Consider the following 25,584-nt stretch of genomic DNA (forward strand, 5'->3'; position numbering starts at 1 on the left):
GGCGTTGCCAATCGCAGTTGCCAGTGCTTTCCTCGAATGGATGGCATTAGCTGCATTAAGGCATCCAGGCTGCATTAACTGTGACTCTGCATATCTGTGTGTGTGTGTATATTGTGGATTCACAAGGGGACAGGTGGATGAAAGCTGCCCCACCCCAGAATGGCCGCCGGTCCACACACTACAGCCCCCAGAATGCCTCACTGCACACCCAGCTGTAGGCGGATAATAACAACGTTCAACTTATCTTCTTCTTCTGCTGGTTGAAGTTGTCGATGATGACGCCGATGAACAGGTTGAGGGTGAAGAAGGAGCCGAAGATAATGAAGATGACAAAGTAGAGGTACATGTACAAGTTCACTTCGTATTCGGGCTGATCCTCCACCTGGATTAGAGCGAGATTACACACGTTACCGGCGGTCATTGCTCTGGCTACGCGTCGCCTCTGTACGTGACGCCCGGAGACTTACGTCTCGAGAGTCCACCGCTGCGTACATGATGTCCATCCAGCCCTTAAAGGTTGCCTGAAGACGGATAAGAGAGTCAGTTTGGATGGATCATCTCACTCATCCTCAGCTCTGGAGCACTGAGGGATTTCCCTTTGCTTCCTGGTTATACACTTTATCACTAACTCAACTTCAGCTCTTTTACTAAGGTTGGGTATCACTACACTGTTCCCTAATCCGTTTATTATTTAGCTATTTCTTATTTAATTGTCAACATATTGGCATTTCTGATTTTGTACAGCTGACTTGGACATTTTTTCAGTCAATGAATGAAATTCCCATTTTTAAATGCTATACAGAGCCTACAATGCAAGTGTTAAATTGCTACATTTAATGCGATTGCGTGATATTTTAGCATGCAAGTAATTCCCAGGGGCATGTTCCTATACAAATAATGCATACACCCATTATTCCTTCTTCCAGGAAGCTTTTTTTCACCTTGTTTAAAGTTGTTGCACTATTCATTACGGGGTTCTGAGACACCACCCTCCCCACACCTATGTTTGATCATTTCCTTCTGGCGAGAAGGTGCCATCAAAGTGCGTCACAAACCTCCGAGCCGCAGGGTTCCCCACTAAACACGCGTGCATTCCGTGACCCACCACTTGCAGCAGAGCCAGGTATCCGGCCCCCACGTTGTCAAAGTTGATCTTGACGTTCTTCCAGCGCGCGCTGTCGTTGGCCAGCTTCAGACAGTCGGTCTTGTTGTTGACCACGTCGAGCGGGAAGACCAAATCCGTGGTGGTGTTGACGCAGTAGTAGTACTTCCCCGCGAACAGGTTGACGCCCATGATGCTGAAGATGAGCCAGAAGATGAGGCAGACCAGCAGCACGTTCATGATGGAGGGGATGGCCCCCAGCAGCGCGTTGACCACGACCTGGAGAGGTCCAAGCACACGGACGAACTCAGCACTGTCCACTCGCCAGAAATACAAAGGGCTGTTGGATATGCGACAGGGCGCCACGACAGTCATCTAATCACTTCACTGTTCTTTAACAAGACGTGGACGCTTGATTGGATTGGGCCGTAGCGCTAATGCTACGCCCTTCAGAAACAACAGCACGAGACTGATTTAGAAAACTATATTACTCAAAGCTGCACACGTAAAGCTACGGAGAGAATTTAAACAGCGTGCGTAGAAGAAGGTGGATAGGTGAAAGAGTTAACATTTTATAGGTAAAAAAAGCAAAACAGAAAAAAACCTTAGAGAGGCGGGATGAAGTCACAACATTTTGTTTGACTGTAAATGAAAAAAGACACACAACAAAGAAAAGAATTACAGGTCAAAGGCACCACACAAGCAACACAGTCAGAACAGCGATATATAGTCATCCGTTGACACAATGTGAAGAAAGTCATGCGGAGAGAAGAAGCACAATGGTGAATTGCAAGGAACAGAGAGCTCTGCAGAAGCTGTCACAAGCGTGCAGATATACATTCAGGCCCAGTTAGACGCTGAAGCCATCTAACACCCACCAATAGCTCTACAAATGGAAACATAAATTGTACTGTAGCATTTTCCTACTACTGCTACGGACACGCGTACAAAAACAAAAAAAACATTTGATATTGTTCAACTTAGAAAGACTAGAATGCCGGCTTTTCAGATTGACCACAACCACTCAGAATTTAGCCGGCGCCCGCGTTGTTGTTGTTGTTATTCCAAGATGTCCTCACCCTCATGCCCTCAAACCGAGACAGGGCCCTCAGGGGCCGGAGGGCTCGCAGTGTCCTCAGCGACTTGATAGCCGTTAGCTCAGAGTAGCCCAGCGCGTTCGCCACAAGGCTCACCAGGGACACCTAGGAAACGAGCGCGACGGAGACAGGCAGGGCGAAAGGTGAGGAGTAAAACAAGGTTCCTCTGCCTGGTGAAGGCCTGAGAGTTCGTCAGGCATTAATGATTCACGAGTCGGCACACAATTAAAGGCGTAATAAAGAATTTAAAGTCGTTAAAAATGAATGACAGAAGTAGCCCGGATATCTGAATTTTAATGACGTGCGCACACGCTCACTTATTTATATCATGAAAGGATTTGTTGAACATTTTGGGAAATAGTCCTGTTTGCTTTCTTGTAAGATAAGAGGACACTCCTTAGCCTGGAGGCTGTTAGCTTAGCATAAAGACTAGAAACTGAACGGTTCAGTCGGACACAAGAGTCGGATAAGTGAAACATTCATTCAAAAAGCCAAACTTGAGACCTTAAAAACCGTGGGCCACAAACCAATGGGTGGCTTCACTGTGGCTACGTCCACTTCTAATATGTAGTCTATGCTCAAGTCGACACTACAGCCTCTGAAGCTCACCGGTTAACACTAACCTTTCCCCAAAATAGTGCTAAGCTAATAGCATCCTTGCTCCATCTACATAATTAGCATTCAAATATGGTTTGTTTGTTACAAGAAAGCATGTATGCAATTTCCCAAAATGTCAAACTTTGCAATCACCTTTGAAAGCGTTATTTGGCTGTGTTCTCGCTATATACATACGTCCACAATGAGGAAGTCCAGCCAGCACCAGGCGTTGGTGAAATACTTGACGAAGCCGTACGCCACCCACTTCAGCAGCATTTCCAGGATGAAGATGTAAGTGAAAACCTTGTCCGCGTACTCCAGCACGATTTTGATGGTCTTCCGCTGCTCGATGTAAATGTCCTCGAACGCCTGTGCAGAAGGGAACAAACGGCGGGTTATGTGTGGCCTTTACCATTACATGCATCTCACATCTGCTGCTCAAGCCTAAGAGATAATTCAATTCATTTTATTTTGCATCGTCCAAAATTTTAATATTACAAATTGGAAATTACAGTCTGTACACATGCGACGCCCCCTCATGCGAAACCCTCACATTGGAACAGGAAAAAGCCCAAAATGAAAAACCCTTCGATGGTGAGAAACGAGGGAAGAAACCTCAGGCGTCAGAGGAGGGATCGATCTCCCGGGATGGACAGACTACAGCGGATGTCATGTGTACAGAATGAACAACGCAAAAGATGTACAATACATTCAATTCCACGGCTCATACCGAACCACTTAATAGCGCAAGCAATGTTTTAGATCAAAAAACACAGGGGGGTAAAGCCACTTACCAGCGCCCCGCTGCTTAGCAGGATCATGAATATGATGAAGGATTCAAACCAGTTGTGCTCCACGATGATGAAGCAGGTTTTCCTGAGTGTCCACCAGCGCTTAAAATGCTCTTCCTCCTCATCGATCTGGCAGCACTGGAACCTGATCACGCAGCCTGCACACAGGGGGAAGAGGTGGGGAGACAACCAATGATTAAAACTGAAACACCGTCTCTCCCTCAGTCACCTTTCATTACCTCGTTGACTATTTTCAATTCAAATCCATCAATCACCAATGATCGAAATCTGGCTAAATGAGTGCAATCAAAATGCTGCTTTGCTGCCAATACACCCGATAAATAAACATCATGTAGCGCTCTGTGCCGCTGACTGATGAAAGGCTGAGGACGTACTCTCAGACTCAGGGCTCCACTGGGGGATCGTCAGAATAAATGTCAGGTTACATTACAAGCCGAGCCGATCCCACCGACCACTTCTCTTTCTGTCCTGCTGAGCATTTGTGTTCACTGCCACTCAGCGGTGAGCGTGCACATGCACATTCCACGAGCACCTTCTCCGCTCTGCACCCCCCCTCACCCCCCTCCTCCCACCTCATCATCCCACCCTGCCTATCACCCTAGCGTCCCTCTCACCCTCCGTGAAGCAGGCCTCTGGTTCCAGTGATTCCTCCGGCTCCAGCTCCACCGAGTCCACCCCGTCCCCCGGGGGGCGGATGTCCACCGTGCTCCCCTCCGATGAGCTCAGCCGCTGGGGCTCTACATCGAGCTTCTGCGCGGCCCGAGGGAAAAGGCGGGGGGGAGGGGGGGGGGGGTGAGAGGGACAGCGTTAGAGCGAGGGCCCGCGGAGGTTCACCGGTCTTAGGAGGCAACCATCTGAGCTGGTTACCGTGGCGATTATCCTGCTCACATGTACTCCAGTGCCACAGCTACAAACACCTTGGTGTGGAGACCAGGCACTGTGGTAGCTGGGCTCATAAAAGCCATTGTTTCATCATCATCATCATCATCACATGCAGCATTGATCAAATGTACCTACAGGCTTTGAAAATGAGTTTTATCTGATGGCTCAAATCAGATCATGTGGCAACACATGGCATGTGCAGGTGGGGGGGGGTAGGGATATGCACTGTGGGTACGTTTGATGTGACCTCCATACGAGGAAGAGTGCATGCAGTATTCCAGTGCATTATCAATCCAAGCCTGAAATAGTACCAAGCAGAACGTGTGCTGAAGTATTTTCATGTCCTCTGAAAAATGACTCCACAACCATCTGTCTACCGCTTAAAAGGCCCGTTTCCAAAATTTGCTCCTGCGAATAATAATAATAATAATAATAATAATTCCTCACCCACAAAGCTAGAATCCTCCCACAGGAAGACGGCCGAACATTTTTCCGAGCGACATGAAAACACGTTATTTCCATTCCTTGAAAGCAGTGTACGAGCTTCTTCTGTGTTGAAGTAGACGGACGACCACATTAGCTTACCAGCAAAAACCAGCACTGTGCACTGTTTATAAGACAGCATGTGGACGCTCTCTTTTCGTGTGTTCCCATTTATAAAACGTGTTGAATTAGCACCCACGAAGCACCCAGAACACATATTAGGGCCGTGTCTGCTACTCGACGGTGTCTGTCCCTCCTCCTCAGCAATGTGCAACCCAAGTGTTGCTGCTGCTGCCGCCGCCGGGGTCTCGTCTGACCCCGGTAACGCTCCACTGGAACCCCCTCCCATCGCGGTGATCTTTTGCGTTAATGAACATCACGACATCGTCTGCAGGTGGGGAGACTTTTTGGTGTCGCGAGGCCTGCTGCCTGGCGTGTGGAGTACAAGAACATGTCATCGTAGACAGTGCAGCAGCTCTGATTGCCGTGGGACCCAGCTAATACGGTGTGTGTGTGTGTGGAGGGGGGGGATGGAAGCATGCTGCTCACAAGGGGGGGCTGTCTCCCTTCCGGTGTCTCTTTCTCTCCTTCAGCAGAGAGACACATTCTAGCTCTTTTCCGGGTGCGGATTACGTGGGACGCGAGTCCGAGCCCTGACGTTGCCTTTTGTTTGGCAGGTTTTAGCGCGTTCGTCGAGTGGAACGAAGGTGAATAAACACAAACACGGGAGCACACAGAACGGGGATCACTAATGACATGTTTACATGCACCATCTCGCGTTTCCATTCACGTACTTTAAATCACACAAGTGATGAGTTCTTTCCCCTTTATATGAATAGCTTTTGTCTCCAGGCGGCATTAAACACTGGCTGACATGAAAGGACAATTCAAACCTCCTAAACACCATCTCTGCATGTCTCCCTTATAGAAGGGTCACTTATGATCAGATGGCCGAGGCGACGTTTTCTTCAAGGTCGTTTAATCGCTCCGAAACGGATGAAAACCCACCTAATTCGCATTTCTCCCTTTGCAAAATTTCAAAAGTTTGCTTAAAATTCGCAAGAGGATGAAACGGCAAGAAACGGCTTCTGGTAGCATTGTTTCTTTGATCTCTAATCTACGCCGAATAAATAATTTGTTGTGAGTATAAACTGCCACGTGTTATCTGCTTTGCCACCCGGCAAAAATCTGCGATGATTCATCCGCGTTTAAAAATGATCTCCTTGGGAAATATTGCGAATCGTTCATTATTCCACTAAATCACAGAAAACAGAAAGTATTCCATGTGTGTATGTGTGCTCGCGCTATGAACCACGCCAATGAATTTTGCCGAACAAACGGCAAAATTCCGTTCATCTCTTTCTTTCCTCCTCCCTCTCCTCCAAAACCAAGTCGAAACCAAGCAATGGAACCACAAGCAGAGATCATGTTCGATGAGTTGATCTATCGATGGGAGAAGGTGGCGTTGGTCATTCCTGGTGGTTTGTAACTGCAGCCTGATGCTTGAGATAAATAATGATTGGGGGGGGGGGGGGTTAAGGGACAAAGATTACAGCACTGCATGTGTTGCTGTATGGAGTAGGGAAGGTGTAAAACAAAGAAGGAAGGGTTGGGGAGAAAGAGGGGGGGGGGGCGGAGGGCAGACCAGGCAGAGAACGAAGATGGGCAATCCATTGAAGGTATGAGAAAATGTGTTGTTTGTCTGCAAATGGCATAGGCAGTCCTCATGGTTAGTGCTATGGTACAATAAAGTGGTCTTACAATTGTCCTCTGACTGACAACCTTGAGAGCGTCTGTGACACAGCTGCAATAACAAACGGGGGGGGAGGGGGGGGGGAGGTTAAACACAGTAAGTCAAAGACACCAGAAAGCCAGCACACAAGCTCAAAGTGGGCCCCCACAGGGCCCCCACAGGGCCCCCACAGGGCCCCCACGGGGCCCCCACAGGGCACAGTGGGAGCACAACAATTCTCCTGAAAGCATCTTCCTTGAGAGATGCCGTTTTATACACTCACATCGACAGGGCCACTGTGCATTGTGTCGTGCGTACATTAATATTTACTATTAGGGATACAGCAATGGTTTTCTGCAGATTCCAGATTGTTTTCTTGCTTTTTAAATAATCGTATGTAATATTATCTGGAAACTAGATTTGACAACATTATAATTGAAATTATCAAGATCGCGCCATAATTGAATCATTTTTTTGTTGTTATGCTGCTGAATTGGCACATGTATTTATTGTGACAATAAAGGATACTTAAGGCTTATTGGCCGATCAGCAAATAATCGGCCTATAAGCCGACAAGCCGGGTGGTTTTGGGCCTGTTTTCTGATTTGATCAAACTCCATGACCGATTAAAGAATAATTGATCTAGTGCTCGATTGTCCCAGTTCAGAACTCCCATGTCAAGCGATGTGGAGCTCAGCAGGGAGTCAGGCTGCCCTCTCTTAGTCAACTAATCGGCTGTGTGGGCATTAGTCCATTTTAGTCGCGAGGGGGTGGCACCAAAGCCACCGATCACAGCCTTAGTGGTCGACGCTGAACAGCGATCCTCCCACTGCATTTTATTATTATTTTTCTTAGAAAATAGCGTGAAGCGGTTGACAAAGTAGTCCCTCTAGCAGGTGATAATAGCGGATGTGCGTTGGCTGCCCGCGTGACACCGATGAACCGGCTACGTTCATCAGTGTCATTATTCATATTTGAGATATTATTTGTCACGGCTCTTGGAGAAGATTCCCTCTGCAGCACAGCATGAACTGAGCCTGTACAAATGAGTCAGCAGGGATGTTATTTTCAAACCCCCCCCCGACTGCTGGAAACCGTTCCAAAAAAGAGCCTCTCTATGCAGATCTTGACATTTAAGCACCGACGGTGTTCAGCTATCGCGCATGTGAAATAGGAGCTCTTCAGGTACGAAAGCCGCGTGACTCAACGACATTTTCCCGACGCACCGACAAAGACGTCCCCCCCCCCCGTCCTACCTCTATGCTGCCCTCCACATCCGACGAGTCGCTGCTGAATTCTTCGGTGTTGGGGTTCTCGAAGTCCGACTCGCCCACCGCGATGGGCACCGTGACCGTCAGGCTGGGGTTGTGGATGAACGACATGTAGTCGCACTCGTCGTCCGGGAACTTCTCCGCCGAGTCGCCGCCGAGCCCGACCGCCAGCCCTCCTCCCGGGCGCCCGTTGCCCTCCGTCATGTACACCACGCTGGGGTCTTTGGTGATCTCCACCGACGTGTGGTTGGAGATGCAGTTGCCCTTGCCGTTGCTGTGCAGCTCCTCCAGCGTTTTGCTCTCCTCCGCCAGGCCGCAGCCCTTCCCAACGCCGCCGCCAAAGCAGAGGCTCTGCACGAACTGCCGGACGGCGGATTTGAGGAACGCGACGCCCCGCTGGATCCGGCCCACGGCGATCTGTAGGTTGTTCATCTCGCTGTCCTCGTCGGTCGCCGCCAGGTTGTCGGCGCTGAATGAGCTCAGGAGGAGAGCCAGGAAGAGGTTTAAAACCTGGGGGTGAAAGTGAATCACACTCAGCTTTCACTAAAAGCAAACCATTAGCATACATTACACAAAAGGAAATAAAGAAGAATGGCCCCATACCACCAGGTTTCCAATGACCATGACCATCATGAAGACTATCAGGCACATCGTCTGCCCGGCCACCTCCATGCAGTCCCACATGGTCTCGATCCACTCGCCGCACAGCACCCGGAACACGATGAGGAAGGAGTGGAAGAAGTCGTGCATGTGCCAGCGGGGCAGCTGGCAGTCCTCGGAAATCTTACACACGCACTCCTTGTAGCTCTTGCCGAACAGCTGCATGCCGACCACGGCGAAGATGAAGACGATGATGGCCAGCACCAGCGTCAGGTTCCCCAGGGCCCCCACCGAGTTCCCGATGATCTTGATCAGCATGTTCAGAGTGGGCCATGACTTGGCCAGCTTGAAGACCCTCAGCTATGAAAAGTTCACATTTACGCTCAATAGATGAATACACTCGTATATCATTTGGCAAAATCGCAAGCTCATCAAATCTTATTATCCGCTTGTCAATGGGAACGAGCTCACTGGCTGTGTCCTCAAAGAGCCGAGTAGCTCAGCAACAAACCTGGAAAACTAATTGGGGGAACAGACAAAAAGAAAGAAGAAAAAAAACACATTGTCCCCCAAAGGCCACAACAACCCTCGGTGGGACCTTTTATGTGCTGCACAAAAAGCTCTCGCTACATCATTACCGGTTTAATAGCACGTCTGTTATTGCCAGAGCCACCCTGGAAGTACAGGTGCCTCTTATCTTGTATTTACGAAATCGCCTGATGCAGCTTTTGCCACGACGCATCACTCTCACCAGTCTGAAGGAGCGCAGGACGGACAGGCCCTCCACGTTGGCTAAGCCGAGCTCCATCAGGCTCAGGCTGACGATGATGCCGTCAAAAATGTTCCAGCCCTGCTGGAAGTAGTAGTAGGGATCCAGGGCGATGACCTTGAGGCACATCTCTGCCGTGAAGATGCCTGTGAACACCTGATGACCAAAGAGGGGGGTATTAGAGTTCCACGTGGGGTTTGTTGTGTTGTGTTCCGCGGCGCACGCTACTTGCCAGGTTTCCCACTGAGAGGACGCTGTCGAATTCTTTAGTCATGGGGTAGTGCTCCATGGCCATGAACAGGGTGTTGAGCACAATGCATATTGTGATGGCCAGGTCCACGAAGGGGTCCATGACCACCGTTTTGACGATGTCCTTGATTTTCAGCCACGCGGGGAAGCAGTCCCAGATCAGGCAGGTGTTGGCAAACCGGTACCAGCAAGGGGGGCATTTCTGTCTGGACTCTTCCAGCTCTGGAAAAACGAGAGACGAATATGTTCAATAATAAAATCCATACCGGCTCTCCCCGTAATTTGCAGAGGAACCAGGAGGTCAAGGCACAAAAACACACAGAGAAAGAACGATGCCACAGATCCACGGCCTGATCCTCACCTTCCATGGTGTTGGTGAGGATACTGGCCACGCTCATGGCTCTCTGCCGGGCCACCGGTTCATCCAAATAATCCATGGAAGGCTTGCGAAAACCTGGCCGCCGCTTCTTGAGCTCAGTATCTGTAGTTGTACCCTGAAACCCCCCAAAGAAAAACAAATTTGTGCCGAAAAGTCAATCAAACTGAAAGCCGGTCGATTAGAAACCGAGGCATGAGACAAGCGGTCGCGTCACCTCGGTCAGCCGGAGACCTCCGGGGGAGGTCGTTACGGACGTCCCCCCGACCAGGGACACCACGCCGTTGCAGTCCACGGCGCAGTGCATCTTGCCGTTGGCGGGCAGGACGATGCGCGGCGCCCCGAGGCTGGTCTGGCTGACGGCGCTGCAGCGGCGCTCGAGGCGCCGCGGCAGGAACAGGGAGCCCCGGCGGCTGTCGCCCTCCTCGAAGGTGCTGTGCTCGTCGTCGGCGAAGTCGTTCTCCGAGCCCATGTCGCGGGCGCGGCCGTGGAAGCTGAAGAGGCTGGCGCGGCTGTTCCGCCGCGGCGAGAAGAGAGATCCGCGGACGCTGAGGAGAGACTGATGGAGCGGAGAGAGCTTAGCTTAGCATAAAGAGCTGAAGCCAGGCGCTCTGAAGAACACTGCTGCTGAATTAAGGGCCGTCTGGACCAACTGGAACAACAGGCATTTGTTTTTTGGGCCATATTGTCCCATTACTTTGGCTGAGGAGGGTTTTCTCAGAGGAGGAGAAACTCACTGACTTTAAAACTTGGTATTTAGCAGACAACATTGTGTTTTGGTGACCGGGAAACACGGCGTGTGTTCACCTGGTTGGGCGAGGAGCATCTCTTCTCGTACGAGAGCCTGTTGGCGTCGATGGAGAAGCGGAAGCTGCTCCTCTTGATGCTGTCCTCCGACTCGGACTTGTGGAACTTGTCGCGGCCGCCCCTCCCCTCCTCTTCCTCTCTCTGCCTCCTCTTCTTCCGCCTGTTGCGTCGCTCCTTGGCACTCTTGGAGCTGAGCTTCGACATCCCCGAGGACGACTCGGAGGTGGGGGCGCCCCTCCCGCTGTACTCGCCGCTCTCCGTGGCTGCTGCCGCGGCAACCTGCCGGCCAATCAGAGCACAAACACAGTTGTCATGGCGACCCGGCGCCTGTCTCAAAGGCTCTCGCAGGAGGAGAGAGAGCCTGGCAGCCGAGAGCAGCGGCAGCATGCGGAGCCGAATGAGACTCAGACACCTTCTAAAAATGGAAGCCGGAATGTTTTTAGTGCAAAAACAAAAATGTCTTACATTTAGGATAATCCCAGTCAAAGACAAAAATGATGTGGACGCGGAGGTTATATGTCAGGCATACAAGGAATTTGACATTGCGGTTGGTGCATTGGACAGTAAGACAATGGACAACAAGACACAGTGCAGGAAGAATGTCATGTTCAATTTACCATTTAAATACATGAAATGCTTTTAGGAGGCCAGGTTGGGAGATGTCGGGTTTTTTTCAGGTCGTACCTCATTTAGTCTATTTTTAGCGTGTCCTTTCAGTTGTTCATCCGTCCATTCAGCTGTGTGCAACACGTGTAGCCGGACAGGAATAGACTGCACGCCTGGCTTCGCCGTCACTAGCTTCTGAAATAACCGCTCATCTTTATTCCCGTTATCCCGCCGTTTCACCTTTGAACTCGGGCCCTCAGTTTGCAGACGCAGCGTTACCAGCGTCACGGCCAACGCCCATAAGGTGGCCGCCGTGATACTCACGGCTTTTAACGTCGTATTTACAAGACCTGCAGCTCATCGGCGCCTTTCTCTGCCATTCCACCATCAGGCGTACATACGCCGTGAAACAAACACGCCTGAAGTAGGCGCGAAAGCGTTAGTACATGAGGCCCTCGGCGTCCAGCTGCTAATTGTTCCCCGTGAAGGTCGACCAAGCACTCCCGACCCCCAGGCTGGAGCAGCGGAGGGGTGTCAGTCATCCTGGACCGTGAATCCCCCTCGGCCGGGGCAATGCTGCTTTTATGGCAGCTGGGCCCCAAAGAATAAATCAACCCAATCGAGAGACGCGTTAGAGATGACCGCCCTACCTGCGCCTCCTCCTGCTGCCTCTTCAGCTGCTCCAGCATGGCCTGGAACTCCTCCTCCTTCTGCTGAGCCTCCTCGATGGTGGCCTGGTTCTGCTCGTCATACGCCATGGCTACCACGGCCAGGATCAGGTTGACCAGGTAAAAGGAGCCCAGGAAGATCACCAGCACGAAGAAGATCATGTAGGGCTTCCCCGCCGCCCGCAGAGTCTGACGGACACCAGACAAAACATTCGTTCCTTAAATCTACCCGTGAATGAGAGGAAAAGGAAATGAACCTGCAGATTAATAACCGGATTAAAAAGACTCAAACTAAATGTGTTGGTTTGCTCAGGAATGTATTATAAATGAATTATTCATGAATCATACAATAATATATTATACAAACTTCTACGTAGTTCACTGTCAACAGTCTTTATAGACTCTTTGACGCACACAAGCCGGAAAGAACTCAACAATTTACAGCCAAACAGTAACTGAAATGGGAATAAAACTGCTTATGGAAATATATATATATATATATATATATATTGAGGCAAGAAACGGACAATGCAGGAACAGAATCGTTTGAATTCTTATTCAGAATTCACCAATACAGATTGAGACGCTTCAGCTCTTTTCAATTGTTATGCTAAAATCTCACAAACATATCAGACATTTTTTCATTGCTTTCTGTCATATAATACGAGGAACCCCAAACCTATGGCGAGATGGAGCAGGGACCCCCTATTCTACAGAGTTTGGTCCGCCATCTTTTATTTTTTAACTAGCATAGCATAAGCATAGCATAAACGCGATCTGATAGGCTGGTCGTGTTTGCATGAAAGGTGCTGTGAGAGAGCTCCTGTGCGTGACTGAAAGATAACGTCTTCTCCATCAATTTATCCGTTCGCTACAATATGTTGGATTCATTTAATGTGTATTTAAAGACAATCAATACAATTCTGATTCTGAAGACAAAAAAATTAAAAAATTGTTTGAATTTTTTTTTTTATAAAAAAAATAAAAAAATTGTCTTAATAACCAAATATATTGCGGTCCCCCCTGCAGTACCTCCGCTGACCCCCTGTTGAAGACCTCTGATATAATAAACAACACAGATAACTGACTCCAGGAAATAATCTGCAGATAATTGTACTCAAAGCCGTGCAATTGGCGTTCCACCGACCTGCTGGTAGAGGTTTTCCCAGTAGTCCTGCGTCATGAGGCGGAACAGGGAGAGGAACGCCCAGCTGAACGTGTCGAAGCTGGTGTAATCGTAGTCCGGGTTGCGGCCGGCTTTGATGCACGTGAAGCCCTCTGGACAGAGCCTGTCGGGACACATGCGGTACGAGGGTTTGGAAGCGTCTGAGGAAAGGGAGTTGCTTGCACGCAGCTGCACTTTTTCGCCTTTTTAGTGCAAAAGTAAAAAAAAAAATCCCAAGGCAGGTCTGCACTCAAAAAAAATTCAACTTAAATCAATAAACTTCCCTCAGTCTGAAATGCATCTAATGGGCTGTGTGAGCTAAACACTCGGAGGCCTTACCCAGCGCCGCTGCCGTTCCCACAGAGCAGAGCATCCCGACGGCCCGGTAGGAAATAATAATTACCTGGAGGAGAGAGGGGGGGGGGGGGGGGGGGTCAGCCAGAGCCACGACACAGGGTTCAAACAGAGGACGTGAGAAAACAAGAGAAGATGGAGGGGGACAGAAAGACCATTGGGTTTCTCTTTGCTTTTGTGGTGTGACGACGAGGTTCTAACACAAACATATTAGTCATGTTTTGGTCTTTGAGTGTGTGTGTGTGTGTGTGTGTCTGTAGGTGTGTGAGTGTGTGTGTGTCACTAAAGCTTCCATCAGTCTCTTTTTAGAGGCAACCGTCACTGATGCAATAAAGGCGCCGGACGTCATAAAACCCCCGAGCGACTTTAATAATCTCTGTTGTCTCTCGCCTATTGGATTCAGCTCGCCGGTCTCCTTCGTCTCCCCCACTGGCACTTAGTGACTCACCCCCTCCTTTGGCGGCTCGTGACACACAGATGGGTTATGGGAGAATGACGAAAGGCAGCGAATGTCAAGTAACTGTTGACTAACTATTTTTTTTTCTTCCCTTGTTATAGCGTTTATCCACCTCACGTTCTCCCACCAGCCACTGCTGTCGCTCCGTATCGCGGCTGCGGGCTGGCGGGGGCTTGACCTCATTGACCCAGACCCGTCTCTGACGGCCCGGGGGGGGGGAGAACCACCGTGGCCCCGCTCAACTCTCAACTTACTCCTGTCGTTCATGTACTCCGTCCAGTTGAAGGGGCTCTCCGTGGCGTTGAAGTCCAGCAGGCTGCCGTTGAAGAACGCCGCGTCGCCGCTGCTGTTGGTGGCGTTGGCGGTGAACGGCAGGCGCACGCACTTCTGCCTCAGGTTGCCCATGAAGAGCTGAAGGCCGATGAGGGCGAAGACGCTGAGGCAGAAGACGGTGAGGATCATGACGTCCGACAGCTTCTTCACCGACTGGATCAGCGCACCGACGATGGTCTTCAAACCTGTGTGGGAGGGGGGCGAGGGGGGGGGGGGGGGGCGAGGGGGGCACACGGCAGTGTGATAATTACAGCCGGGAGCTCGTGGAGCAAAGGAGCTGCTCATTCCAGCTCACAGTAAGCAAGCAGCCGCTGGGGTTCTGCAGTGGAGGTTCCTGTATGAACGGCTATGCAGGAGCCAGGCTGACACTGGAAACCTCCCCCTTCTGTTACCCCCCCCCAGAAAAAACTATGTGTTGTGACACTCGTTTCCTTCTGTTTTTGCAGTGCAGTCGCAAAGAGCTGCGCGCAGGATTACGTCCCAGCGCACATGTTGTTTTTGTCCGTATTGACGCGGGGCCGAGTGGGGTGGGGGGGTCTGCGGAGGGGGGGTTCGGGGTTTGTGGCCGGGGACCCTCTCAACTAGTCACGTGGCCGCTTTGGTCAACTCCAAAAAGCTCCTGAGAAAAACAGGCCGCCTGCAGGTGAATCAGCCTGACAAGAATGCAGCTTAGGCCGGTTTCCACTCTCTGCGCTAAGCTAAGCTAACGCGGTGCTGCCACTTCATATTCGGCATTCACAGCCGACGTGTCCGAGCAGGTCGGGTCTCTGGGCGTCCTTTGTCGCCATCATTTACCAAAACCACCACTTGCCCCGCGTTGAAGCGCCTCTTCTGCCGCCTTTGCGACACAAAGTGCTTTTCAATGTCGGAAGAAGAGCAACATGCGCTAGCGCCGCTTTGCACTGCCACACAAACCCCCCGGAGTGTGTGTTGCGCTTCCTGCCGAGAGCCGGCGGCAGCTTCTCCTGGATGCTTTACGTATTGCGATGTGAGGAGTGTTGTTCTTTAGAAAAAGCCCAAACCACCGCTCATTAGCTCACAATTTCCCCGAGAAACACACAACATTGAACAGGACATGCACGGGGGGGAAAAACAAGGTGAGGAGGAACCCTGCGCACACGGGAGCACTTGCCACCAGAAGATCGGCTTTTGCAATGTCTCATGCAAAAATAGGAAAAAGATAACCAAACAAATACTGCACAAAATCTAGTCTCCCAAGGCAAGAAGAGATTTCAACCAAAAGGAATTTCCGCCTTAAAGGATGTATCTAAAAGCTCAGAATCGAGTCAATCTTTGCAGATTGGGTTTCGGATTCCAGCTTTTACCGGCCTTGGGACGAAGGCAGCGTGAGGCACGGCCGTGCGGCGTGCGGCGCCGTCAGGCTTTGGCTACAGTGAGATGAGCTGAGAAGGACGGAGGAGGTGCTTGGATGTTAGCAGAACGCCAGTTAGCCGTTAGCATTTCATCGGCTCTCTCACCTGGGATCACTGATATAGTTTTCAAGGCTCGCAGAACCCTGAAGGTTCGCAGCGCTGAGACATTGCCCAGGTCCACAAACTCTGTGACATATCTGTAAGGGAACGGGGATGGGGGGGTAGGGGGGAGGTTGAGGGGGGAGGGGAGGGGGAGGGGTAATTGCGGGAAAAGGTGTAGCACACATAGGCCCACGTGACAAGACGAAAGGTGGGTTTGTGGGGGGGGGGGGTGGGGGTGGGGGAGGGGAACGGCAAACGGTCACGCACAGAAGACAAGGAGTGCTGGAGGCCGGCACGGAGCAGCCTTACCTGGTATCACTGAGATAGTTTTCAAAGCTCGCAATACTCTGAACGTGCGCAGAGCTGAAACATTGCCTAGGTGTACAAACTCTGTTACATACCTGCAGGATCAAATGCACAGTTACAACACAGCAGGGCAGAAATGCAGCTCTCACATCAGCAGCATGAACGTCTGAGCTAGTAGACATCAGCATGACTGGTCCCCTCCAGGGACAATTATTTTTTGTGTAAATATCTAATTGATTATTAATTAGCTAATTGACCTGCATTTCCAGAACAGATATCAAAAACGTGGATAAAGCGACTGGAGCCTTTAGTCTATGCAAGTGCTGCTGAAGTGGAGATTTAAGAAGGAGGGAACAAATAAGGGCCAAGACGCTTCATGCTTTAGGGGCTCACATCCATTATGACAGAGTACACTACATATTTGTGGCCTCCGTTTCAAAACTAAGCAACAGATGGGCCGGCCCCCTCTTCCCTCTCTGTCCCTCCACTCCCTCATATTCAGTGGGACTCGTCCGAATACTTACGCCATGAGGATGACACTAAAATCCAGCCAGTTCCAGGGGTCCCGCAGAAAGGTGAACTTCCCAACGCAGAAGCCCCTGGCCAAGATCTTTATGAGGGACTCAAATGTGTAAATCCCTGTGAATGTGTACCTGGTGAGAGATAATCACGCTGGTTAACATCTCTGTGTGTCTGATCTTTATAGTACATCTTGTACGGCAAATAAGCTCCAATTATAAAATGTAAATATCTGTGAGTGCGATGGACTCAGGGAGCAGGTTTCATATATAGCTGCTCTGCGAGGACGTATTTAGGACGCTGTAGGTAAAACAAAGTGAAGCAATGTCCTGAAAAGAAAATACTAATTTCTGTTTTTTTTTACTCATATTATTACTACTATATATACTATATTTGGGCTTGGTGTTGTTTCCTGCGGCGATTTTGAAAAACGCCTGGTTCGTAGCCTGGATAGTGTGAAGAGATGCAAAGGGCACTCAAAGGGCAGATAAATGCATATTTCATGCAACATAACTTGTTTCAAAGAGCGTAATAACAGAATGCACTTACTCTACATTCTTGGCCCATTCCGGGGGGTTACTGAGGGTCATGAAAGCACAGTTGGTCAGGATGGTGAACATGATCAACATGCTGAACATCGTGGAGACAAGAGTCAAGGAGCACAGCGGAGCATTCGTGTTAAGGCATTCATCTTCTGTATGCTATGAACAAAAGCCAGCACTAAAACCTCCCCGTCAATTACAACTAAGAGACGAAAAGACTGATTTATGCCGGCCTGCATAAAAAAACCTAAGGCGCTTGTGACATTTAACGTTCCTCATCACTTAAATCCCTCCTTTGTCCGACCAACCCTTTAATCCAAACCAAGCTGTGTCCGTAGCAAACTCTAAAAGGATATGAGTGTACTAAAACTCTAATAGCTACCCTCCTTAGAGGGTTGAAGGGGCTTAAGATGTACAAGGCAGGAGTGGCGTTGAAACGGAAGATTGCCTTTCCGCGATTCAATACTATGAAGGTCTGAAAGAGAGGCAGAACAAAAAAATAATAAAAACGGGTTAAATTCCGTATCGGAGAAATCCCTCCTTATTGGACATGAGTGAGATTAGCAGCTCTTCAGCCGGCGCATGTTGGCAGATCAACTGACGCAGCGGCTCCGGTCAGCGTTCACCACCTCGGCGGGGCGGCGCTCCCACAAGCCCTCGACTCGAATGAGCATGACTCTGGCCTGCTGCAATACCAGAGTGACAATGAAAATGATCTGATTATGGCCCAAAACATGCTTTGTGAGGTGACCTTTGACCACCAAAGTAAAAAACTGGAGTGCAAGTGGTGTGTATGTCTGAGATACTACGAGAACGGAATGTACGTGAGGTTAAAGTTGACTTTTGACCTCTAAAATCAAATAATTTCATCCTTGTGTCCAGGTGGACGTGACGGCTGTGCGTGTAGGTCGTTTATGCTCATGATGGTCATTTTTGGGGGCGTGGCCTCGGAGGGAGATCGTTCCCAGAAGACTTGATTCAATTTTCAAATTCCACTTGAAAGTAACAGGAATAGGAAGCTACGTTCAGTTAGCTCAGCTTAGCATGAGTGAAAAAACATCCAGAGGTGACAAAAGCTCACTTATGAGCACCGTATTTCACTCAACCTCCCCACCTTTTAACATATTGTTTTTTGTACAGATTTAACAAAAAATACATAATAATAATAAAAAACTGCAGAGCTTTTTTTACCTTTGGAAAGCGTCAGGTCAGATGTTATTTCCTGAAATAAAACTGCAGATATGTAAGCAGTAAGGACATTTCAAATACTCTAGAAATGATTTTAAGTTTGCATATTTTTGTGTCATATTCAACACACTGATAATACAGCTTCTATGACACGTGTTTGTCTAGACAGTAAGTATAGCTGTCAGATGTAGTCGAGTAAAAGCGAGACTACGGTATTTGCCTCTGAAATGTATGAAGAAGGATAAAACAGAAATGCTGACGCATACGAGTAAGTACGGCACCTGAATGCCACCGTGTGCCGCCTTTCATAACACTGCTCCGACGTTCAGCAGCTACTTTTCCTCAGCGGGAGACACTGCTGCATCCGCCCATGAGCTCCTAAAATGGTTTGTTGAGAGCGTCGGGCAATTAACTTCGAGCCATTCGGGGCTAAAAAGTACAGACCTGTCGTGTTCACAGCTTGAGTCACACCTTGATGGACAGAACACATAATGATGATGATTCAAAGCCCAGAACATGCCTCACACACTCCTCTCCCGAGACCATTTGACCTGGCAACAGACCTTCTGGTTGCTGTAGAAGGTGTCCAAGTCCTCCAGAGGGGTGGACACCAGCGGGGGAGGGATGTCCCCGTAAATAAAGGGGAGGGATTTCCCCGCCTCCAGGTCGCTGTTGGGTCTGGGCCCATTTTCGTCGTCGCAGTCGCCGCGGCGATCCACCCGCGGTCTCCGGGCCTCCTCCTCGGCGATGCGCCTCTCGATGGCGGCCAGCGACTCGGGGCCGAAGGGGCAGAAGCTGTCAGGTCCGGGCGGTACAAGCAGCTGTGCCATCTTGTCATCCTGCTCCTTCAGAGGGCAGAGAGGGGCTCAACTGGGGCAGGAGGCTGCGGAGAGAGAGGGGTGAAGGGGACGGGGGGGGGGAATCGTTGTTACACACACCTGTGGAGGTTCATGTATTACATATTCTTCATCAAAACAACACGTCGTTAAAGAAAGAGCCCGGACGTATGTCATGTCATGTCATTTTTAGTTCCGTGCCCTGAAAAATATTCAGAACAATTGGCGAGAGGAAGTGGAGCTGATGGAGCCGTGTTACGTTGACACTTGACGGCGTTACACAATAGTTACTCGGTAAGACCTGGTAAGATTTCTGTGCGACTTCTCCATAAATCCGACTCAGGCTCTCGGTGATGCATGAGGCCAACGTTCTGAGAGGCCCTTGCAAGTGGAGAGTTTTTGTTTAAGAAAAGAAATATGACCCTCGAGGAGTCAGTGGGAGACTCTGATGGGGATTAGCTGAGGTTAATCCAGGTGTTCATCCAGGTGTGTTGATCACCGGGACCAATGAAAAAGCAACTTAGGACCCAAATCCTTCATGCTGTTTCTAAGAGGTTTCATTTTTCATAGAAAATGTTCTTCAGTTTTACGCCCTATTGTCTCCGGGAAAATAATAGTTTATCAAATTTTCTAAGACGTCTTTGACACGCGTCTGCTCAAAATAACAGAAATACATTGGATTTTTTACAGTGTACCGAACTCAAGGTGAAGCATGACTTTTTAACTGGAGTACGGACCAAACCATTAACTCCAATGAATCGATTGATGGGTGCTTTCCACCTCATGGACGAAGTGGTTTTGTGGGAGCGAGAGGCAGGCTGTCTGTCTTTTAATGGCCTCATTATTCAATTGATGGGCGCAAAAGAGCAAAGTATGAACTGCTTTCACAACAGAAACTAATGCAGTGGACGGTAATTATTGATTTATTCATTGTTGCCTCTGTAAACCATTGATCACCCTTCACGTCCAGAGGAGCCAGTCATGGCCCCGCGGGACAGGCACACAAACAAGATCCTCCCCAAAAACCTCTGGAGACGTGGTCCGTCTACCACCTGTTTTACTTTTTCATTTTTTTCTCAGAGAGAGAATTCGGAGATATTTTGATATTGAGGCAGCGACGGTGCAGCAAGAGACTCATGGTAAAAGTCGGGAACACCATGTAGTCATTTAGCAAAGTTCCCAAAAGCCGTTTCCCACCAAAATGAGCCTGTACATGAAGACTTTTTAGATAAACACGCTTTTATATTCTGTATTGTTCTGTTGTGTACGGTGGGAATTTGTTTTTTGGCTTACTTATTCAGTCTCTCTTTCAAACTCTCAAATCAAAGTTGGTGACAGCAAATGTGTTTTCTTTGTGAATTTTTCATCTGTGGAGCTTAAATGTTAATTTCATAATGGTCTGACCAAAGACTGAACACGGTGGTGTCACGGTGTGGGTTATTTCCTGTCTTATTTTGTAGTTTCTGCTTCTTGTCTCCCTGGGTAACTTCACTGTCTGCCTGGTCCTGTCGTCCCCTGTGATTGTCTGATTGTTTCCACCTGTGTCCAATCACCTGCCTCAAAACCGATGGCAGTGGAGGGATGAATAATACTCCTGAGAACACCTCTAAAAGCTCACTAATTAACACGTTATAGCCAAGACAGCCCCCGTTTGCAGTCTTTATGCTAATCCACCTCTGGCTAATAAACCAACAGATATCCTTTCTAAGAATTCATCAGGCGTGAACTGTGAATTAATTGCAGCTTCTCGCATCGGGTCCTCATGAAACGCATCTGCTCGCGTCTCAGCGACTGCCCCGGGACGCAGCGTTGTGACGTGTGGCCTGACAGCTCGCCGGCTGCTGGGTGGTGGAGGAGGGTGGAGGAGTGGGGACAGGGGGGGGGGGTTGTGAGTCCCGATCGAGCCCGTAGGCCCGACATTCACACCCGTGGCTCGTCTAGTATCACGGTCTAAAGAACCTCCGATATTGGGGGGGGGTTTCGATGAAAATGGAGAATCATTTACTATTAAAGGTTGATTTATAATAGCTGCAACGTTTGTGAGCTTCTGCATGAGCTAGCAGCTGGAGGAAAGGTTCACATTTTGCTCACATTCATCTTAACACATGTCCATGTGCATTTAAAGCAGGTTTTTGGGGGGTAGTTGTGGTTGCAGTGGCCATGACAAGATCACGTCCTGATTTAAAGTTAAGCGTGCTGAGCTGCGTATTAATTGATCCACCATCAGCTGTTAACAACACAATACCAGTAAACTACTTTACATTTTTCCCACATTTAAAAAGTGAAATGTAAAATGACAATTGATTTGTGTAATTTTATCTGAAGCTGAATGATATGCAGAGAGGGCCATTTGCATCTTTCAACTTACATCCCGGCACACGAGTATTATTTCAAATTTTAAAAAAGACAAAGAAGATCCTTTAAGATTCCCATAACAACACGTCCACATGCCTCCTTCAAGCCACATCACACTTTATCTCTCTTCTTTCTTACTTTATTTCTTTGTGGAGCAGCTGCCTCATAGAACAAAACAACGAGTGGAAACCTGCCCTCTGTGTACCGACACAACAACAACAACAACAACCACAGGCGGGGCGTCCACGGGCTGCATGGACTCTCTGCTTCCTGCCTCCTCACACTTCATCCCAGTGGCTGCGAATGTCACAGGGCCGCTGCTGTCCATGGTGCTTAAGAGAGGAGGAGGATGGGGGGCGGCCATGTTGCTGGTGCGTCTCAGAGACACACACACACACACACACACACATTTCTCATTGTCTCAAAGCGAGAGTTAAGCAGCATCAAATGTGGAACACGGTGAAAGGGAGCAACAACTGGTCCCTGGACGGGTCTCAATGAGTCTGGGCGTGTCCTCGGCAGATGCGTCTCTGCTGCTTGTAATCAATCCACTTCACAGAGATCCGCCGCCTCACTAAAAATAGAAATATGCTCCGTTTGCATTTCGACGGTTTGATGTGTTAAACCCTTTGTGAATGACGGCCCCTGCACACACGGACCGGGCCCCCGGCTGCCCGTCTCTGAGCGCGGCTTCCTCCATCCTGCGCCTCCGGGGAGAGGGAGGGAGGCAGGGGGGGGGGGTCTTATATCTGAAGCGCGTTTTGGTTATTTATCGTTCGGAAAGAACAGCACATTCAATATTCAATTACTAGGCAGTAAAAAGGCCAATTAAAAACACCCGCCATTGCCTTTGTAAAGTGAATTCTTCATTCTTCTTCTGGGCTTCATTTGCATGACGTTTAATGGACGACGACGCTCTCAGATGCACAAACACAATGTGGATTTTGGGGACGTGTCGGAGACACACCAACGACCGCCGCGACAACACGACACACGTCCCCGCGCTCACGTCACGTCGATGTTAGGACTATTTACCCGGGTGTCGTCGCCCAACTGTTGATCGGTGTCGACGGAGCCGCGTTGTTACATCACTGATTTCCGACGGTACCTTTTTCTAGAAAAACACTCACCGGCATCAGGGCGCCCGGCAGGTGTGGACCCCGAAGGTAGATCCCGTCTGCGGAAGAATAATCCTTTGAAGGGGCTCGCCGGTCAATTCGCAGTTTCGAAACGCTCGTCTCCCCCTTGTGAAATCATTTAATAAGCGCCCCTTTGATTTCTTTTTGGGTTTTTTTTTTTTTTTTTTTAGCCGCCCTTGTTCGCCGTGTAGAAATCAATCCGCGCTTCCGGTCGGTCAGGCGTCGCAGGCGGGGAATGAAGCCGCTGTCACGAGGTCGGTCCCGAATGGACGCGTCTGTGACGGAGAGCCGGGAGGGACCACAGGTCCTTTGTTGTGAGACAACCATCAATCACGTTACGAAAATAAAAAAAACAGTCAGTCGGGTTTCATGTATTACCTGTATTAATTAATCTGATTCGCCATAAAATTGCTATTCTTAATGCAACCGTTTTGAAATGAAAAAAAGTTGCCAGATGTTTATTTGACGGCTACAGTTGGTTTGTTTTAGAGAATACTTTTCAGACCACTATTTTTTTTTCCAGGCAACACAAGTGAAGGAAAGTTTATTTTTACACAGTACAACAAAAACGTGATTCAATACAACCATTAAAACCAGTGGTGTAGCCTATACGCAGGTATACGCCGTATACCGACCAACAAAAGCACGATGATACAACATCGTTGTGACAGAATGTTCAGTCGATCGAGTGCGATCAATAAAAAAACGACCAAGATAATGTCCTGGTCCTCTTTCCTATTTCTAACTAAACTAAATCTTCCTCAGATTGTTTTTAAAGTCCCCGAACCAAGGTTCTACGATAACCTTTCTTTGGTTCCCTATAGACCAAAGTTTTTGAAATAGCATCGTCCTTAAATCTGGTTCAATTAAAGGCAGGAAACAGGAAGTCTTGAAGCTGCTGAAGTCTCAGCAGACCTGCAGCTTTCTGGTTTGGAAGTTTGTTTCAGATACGTGGAGCAGAAGATCTGAAGCAGCTTCTCCGTGTTTGGTTCTGACTGGGAACCGAGAGGAGACCAGTCCCAGATGACCAGACGGGTTGGGGTGGTTCATAACGTAGCAGGAGGTCAGACATATTTTGGGCCCTAATCTATTTAGTGCTTTTCAAACCAACGGCAGGATTTGAAAGTACATTCTTTTAAGGCCCGGTGAAGACCTCAGAACCGGAGCGATGTGATCCGCCTCCTTGGTCTTAGTGAGGACTCAGAGCTGCAGCGTTCTGACTGACTTCCTACAGAGCCGCGTGAACACGTTGAAGCATCAATCCTCTAATCCTTGATATGTTCTTCAGGTGATAACAGGCTGATTTGTTAATCGTCTTTTTATCCGAGGTGACGGTTATTCTCATTGCATGTCTATCATGTGTTGTACAGGCAGCACAAACAAAAAGGGAACTTCTAGACCAAACAGACTTGACTCACGTGGAAGAACTCTTTGGGGTTCAGACGTCAGTGGGCTGTGACTTTTTACTGGTAAACTCACGCCACCTGCTGGTGCGTCAGCCCAACTGCACCCACACCTGAGTTAAGTTCATGTATTACGCTAATGAGGTGGGTTTGAAAAGCAGTCAAACTCCATCAGTCACAGAGTCACGGTCCGCAGAGGTTGACGCACCCGTAAGCTCAGCGCAGCATGACGCTCTTACAGTTCCACTTCCCCATGAAAGAATACAAAAAACACATATCTCATTTCCTGTTGGGCTCATGCCTGGTGCATATCTGTTGTTTATCTGGTATTTCTATACATCTTATCCCCTCCAGGAGGGAGGAGAGAGCGTTCTCATCCGTGTCACCTTCTTCTGCCTCGATGTCAAGCCCAGTAAGAGGCTTCTTTGCCTTGACTTTTGCCAGGTTTGCTACATCTATCCAATGTAGGTTAGTTTTAACTTTAACATTGATCTCCAAAAAATAGGTTAGACAATATTCTTGGAATTTTTATTATACATATTTCCTGGGTATTTTCCAGCGGTGTGAGCAACGTTTCAACAGTCCAGATAGCCGTGGCAGCTCTGTGTGACTTTGCTGCATGTTTCATTAGAGGCACGGTGACGAATGTGGAGGTCTTGTTCAAACAGCGCGACGTCGGCATGAAGCTTCCACCTGCTTCTATCGCCTCTCCGTTCCTGGCTGTGTGTCACCGCGAAGCGCGTCCACATTCTGCAACGCCGGCGGACTAACAAAGTTCCCGGGTTCACACGAACCCCTTTCATGAATAGAGTCTCTACTCGCGAGTGTTATTATCGGACGTTCGGGTAGAGCACAACACGAGGAAATGAATTCACAATGTTGCCATTCTTGATTTCCTTCGACAGGAACTGCAAAGCTTGCGCGTTGTCACGCCATCGCACGCGGCTGGTCCGGCGTGGAGATCATGCTATGGGCCTCTGCTAAGATTGAAAATAGATGATGGACTGCTACAGTGCCTCGCCCTAGAAAAACGTACATACGTGCTAAAGGGAAATATCACGTCGTTTGCAAAGATTTGGAGCTGATTTAGGGAGGGAGAGGATTTTGTTGTAACCCTGTAGCCTCCGTTTGGGGAGCATTCCAGTTCTGGGGTGTAACAAGTATCTATCCGTGCATCCGTCAGTAACGCCCAACAATGAACCAAGCAGCAGTTGTCTTAACAATAGGTTCCAAGTTCTAAAGGCTTTTAATTGTATTTGATTTGAAACAAACAGTGAAAAGTTGCTCCATAGATCAGTCGCACATTGTTATATAATTCCGATATGAGTTATTAATTACAACGGTTTCCAACGTATCTTTAACCTCGGGACCTCCTGGGCCAAAGCTGAGTCCACCTTCATGACCCATTCCTCCTAGATCGTTTTATTTGAATACATTGAAAAATGTTCAAACAGCAAGACA

General features: G+C 48.9%; 1 protein-coding gene across 6 annotated transcripts in view; it reads right to left on the minus strand.

Annotated features, from left to right (window-relative positions):
* LOC120827821 (sodium channel protein type 2 subunit alpha) overlaps positions 1 to 23,010 on the minus strand; it is a 28,756-nt gene extending 5,746 nt beyond the window's left edge. Inside the window, exons 1-24 of one of the 6 annotated variants that reach the window (XM_078102176.1) lie at positions 22,712 to 23,010; positions 18,954 to 19,273; positions 17,559 to 17,677; positions 17,210 to 17,299; positions 16,666 to 16,794; positions 15,839 to 15,930; positions 14,282 to 14,545; positions 13,556 to 13,619; positions 13,199 to 13,340; positions 12,034 to 12,240; positions 10,778 to 11,056; positions 10,188 to 10,529; positions 9,956 to 10,088; positions 9,578 to 9,816; positions 9,328 to 9,501; positions 8,580 to 8,936; positions 7,962 to 8,486; positions 4,223 to 4,358; positions 3,591 to 3,745; positions 2,992 to 3,165; positions 2,182 to 2,304; positions 1,106 to 1,381; positions 468 to 521; positions 245 to 382 (exon numbers count right to left, since the gene is read on the minus strand). In XM_078102176.1, coding sequence (XP_077958302.1) covers positions 245 to 382; positions 468 to 521; positions 1,106 to 1,381; positions 2,182 to 2,304; positions 2,992 to 3,165; positions 3,591 to 3,745; positions 4,223 to 4,358; positions 7,962 to 8,486; positions 8,580 to 8,936; positions 9,328 to 9,501; positions 9,578 to 9,816; positions 9,956 to 10,088; positions 10,188 to 10,529; positions 10,778 to 11,056; positions 12,034 to 12,240; positions 13,199 to 13,340; positions 13,556 to 13,619; positions 14,282 to 14,545; positions 15,839 to 15,930; positions 16,666 to 16,794; positions 17,210 to 17,299; positions 17,559 to 17,677; positions 18,954 to 19,220 — 4,479 coding nt within the window. In that variant the 5' untranslated portion in view covers positions 19,221 to 19,273; positions 22,712 to 23,010. Of the gene's footprint in view, positions 1 to 244; positions 383 to 467; positions 522 to 1,105; positions 1,382 to 2,181; positions 2,305 to 2,991; positions 3,166 to 3,590; positions 3,746 to 4,222; positions 4,359 to 7,961; positions 8,487 to 8,579; positions 8,937 to 9,327; positions 9,502 to 9,577; positions 9,817 to 9,955; positions 10,089 to 10,187; positions 10,530 to 10,777; positions 11,057 to 12,033; positions 12,241 to 13,198; positions 13,341 to 13,555; positions 13,620 to 14,281; positions 14,546 to 15,838; positions 15,931 to 16,144; positions 16,471 to 16,665; positions 16,795 to 17,209; positions 17,300 to 17,558; positions 18,135 to 18,953; positions 19,274 to 22,711 lie in introns of those variants that run through there. The other 5 variants (XM_078102178.1, XM_078102174.1, XM_078102191.1 and 2 more) reach the window with 5 other exon arrangements.
* Between the last annotated feature and the right edge of the window lie 2,574 nt (positions 23,011 to 25,584).

The sequence above is a fragment of the Gasterosteus aculeatus genome, chromosome 1, assembly GCF_964276395.1.
Source record: "Gasterosteus aculeatus chromosome 1, fGasAcu3.hap1.1, whole genome shotgun sequence".
NCBI classification, from domain to species: Eukaryota; Metazoa; Chordata; class Actinopteri; order Perciformes; family Gasterosteidae; genus Gasterosteus; species Gasterosteus aculeatus.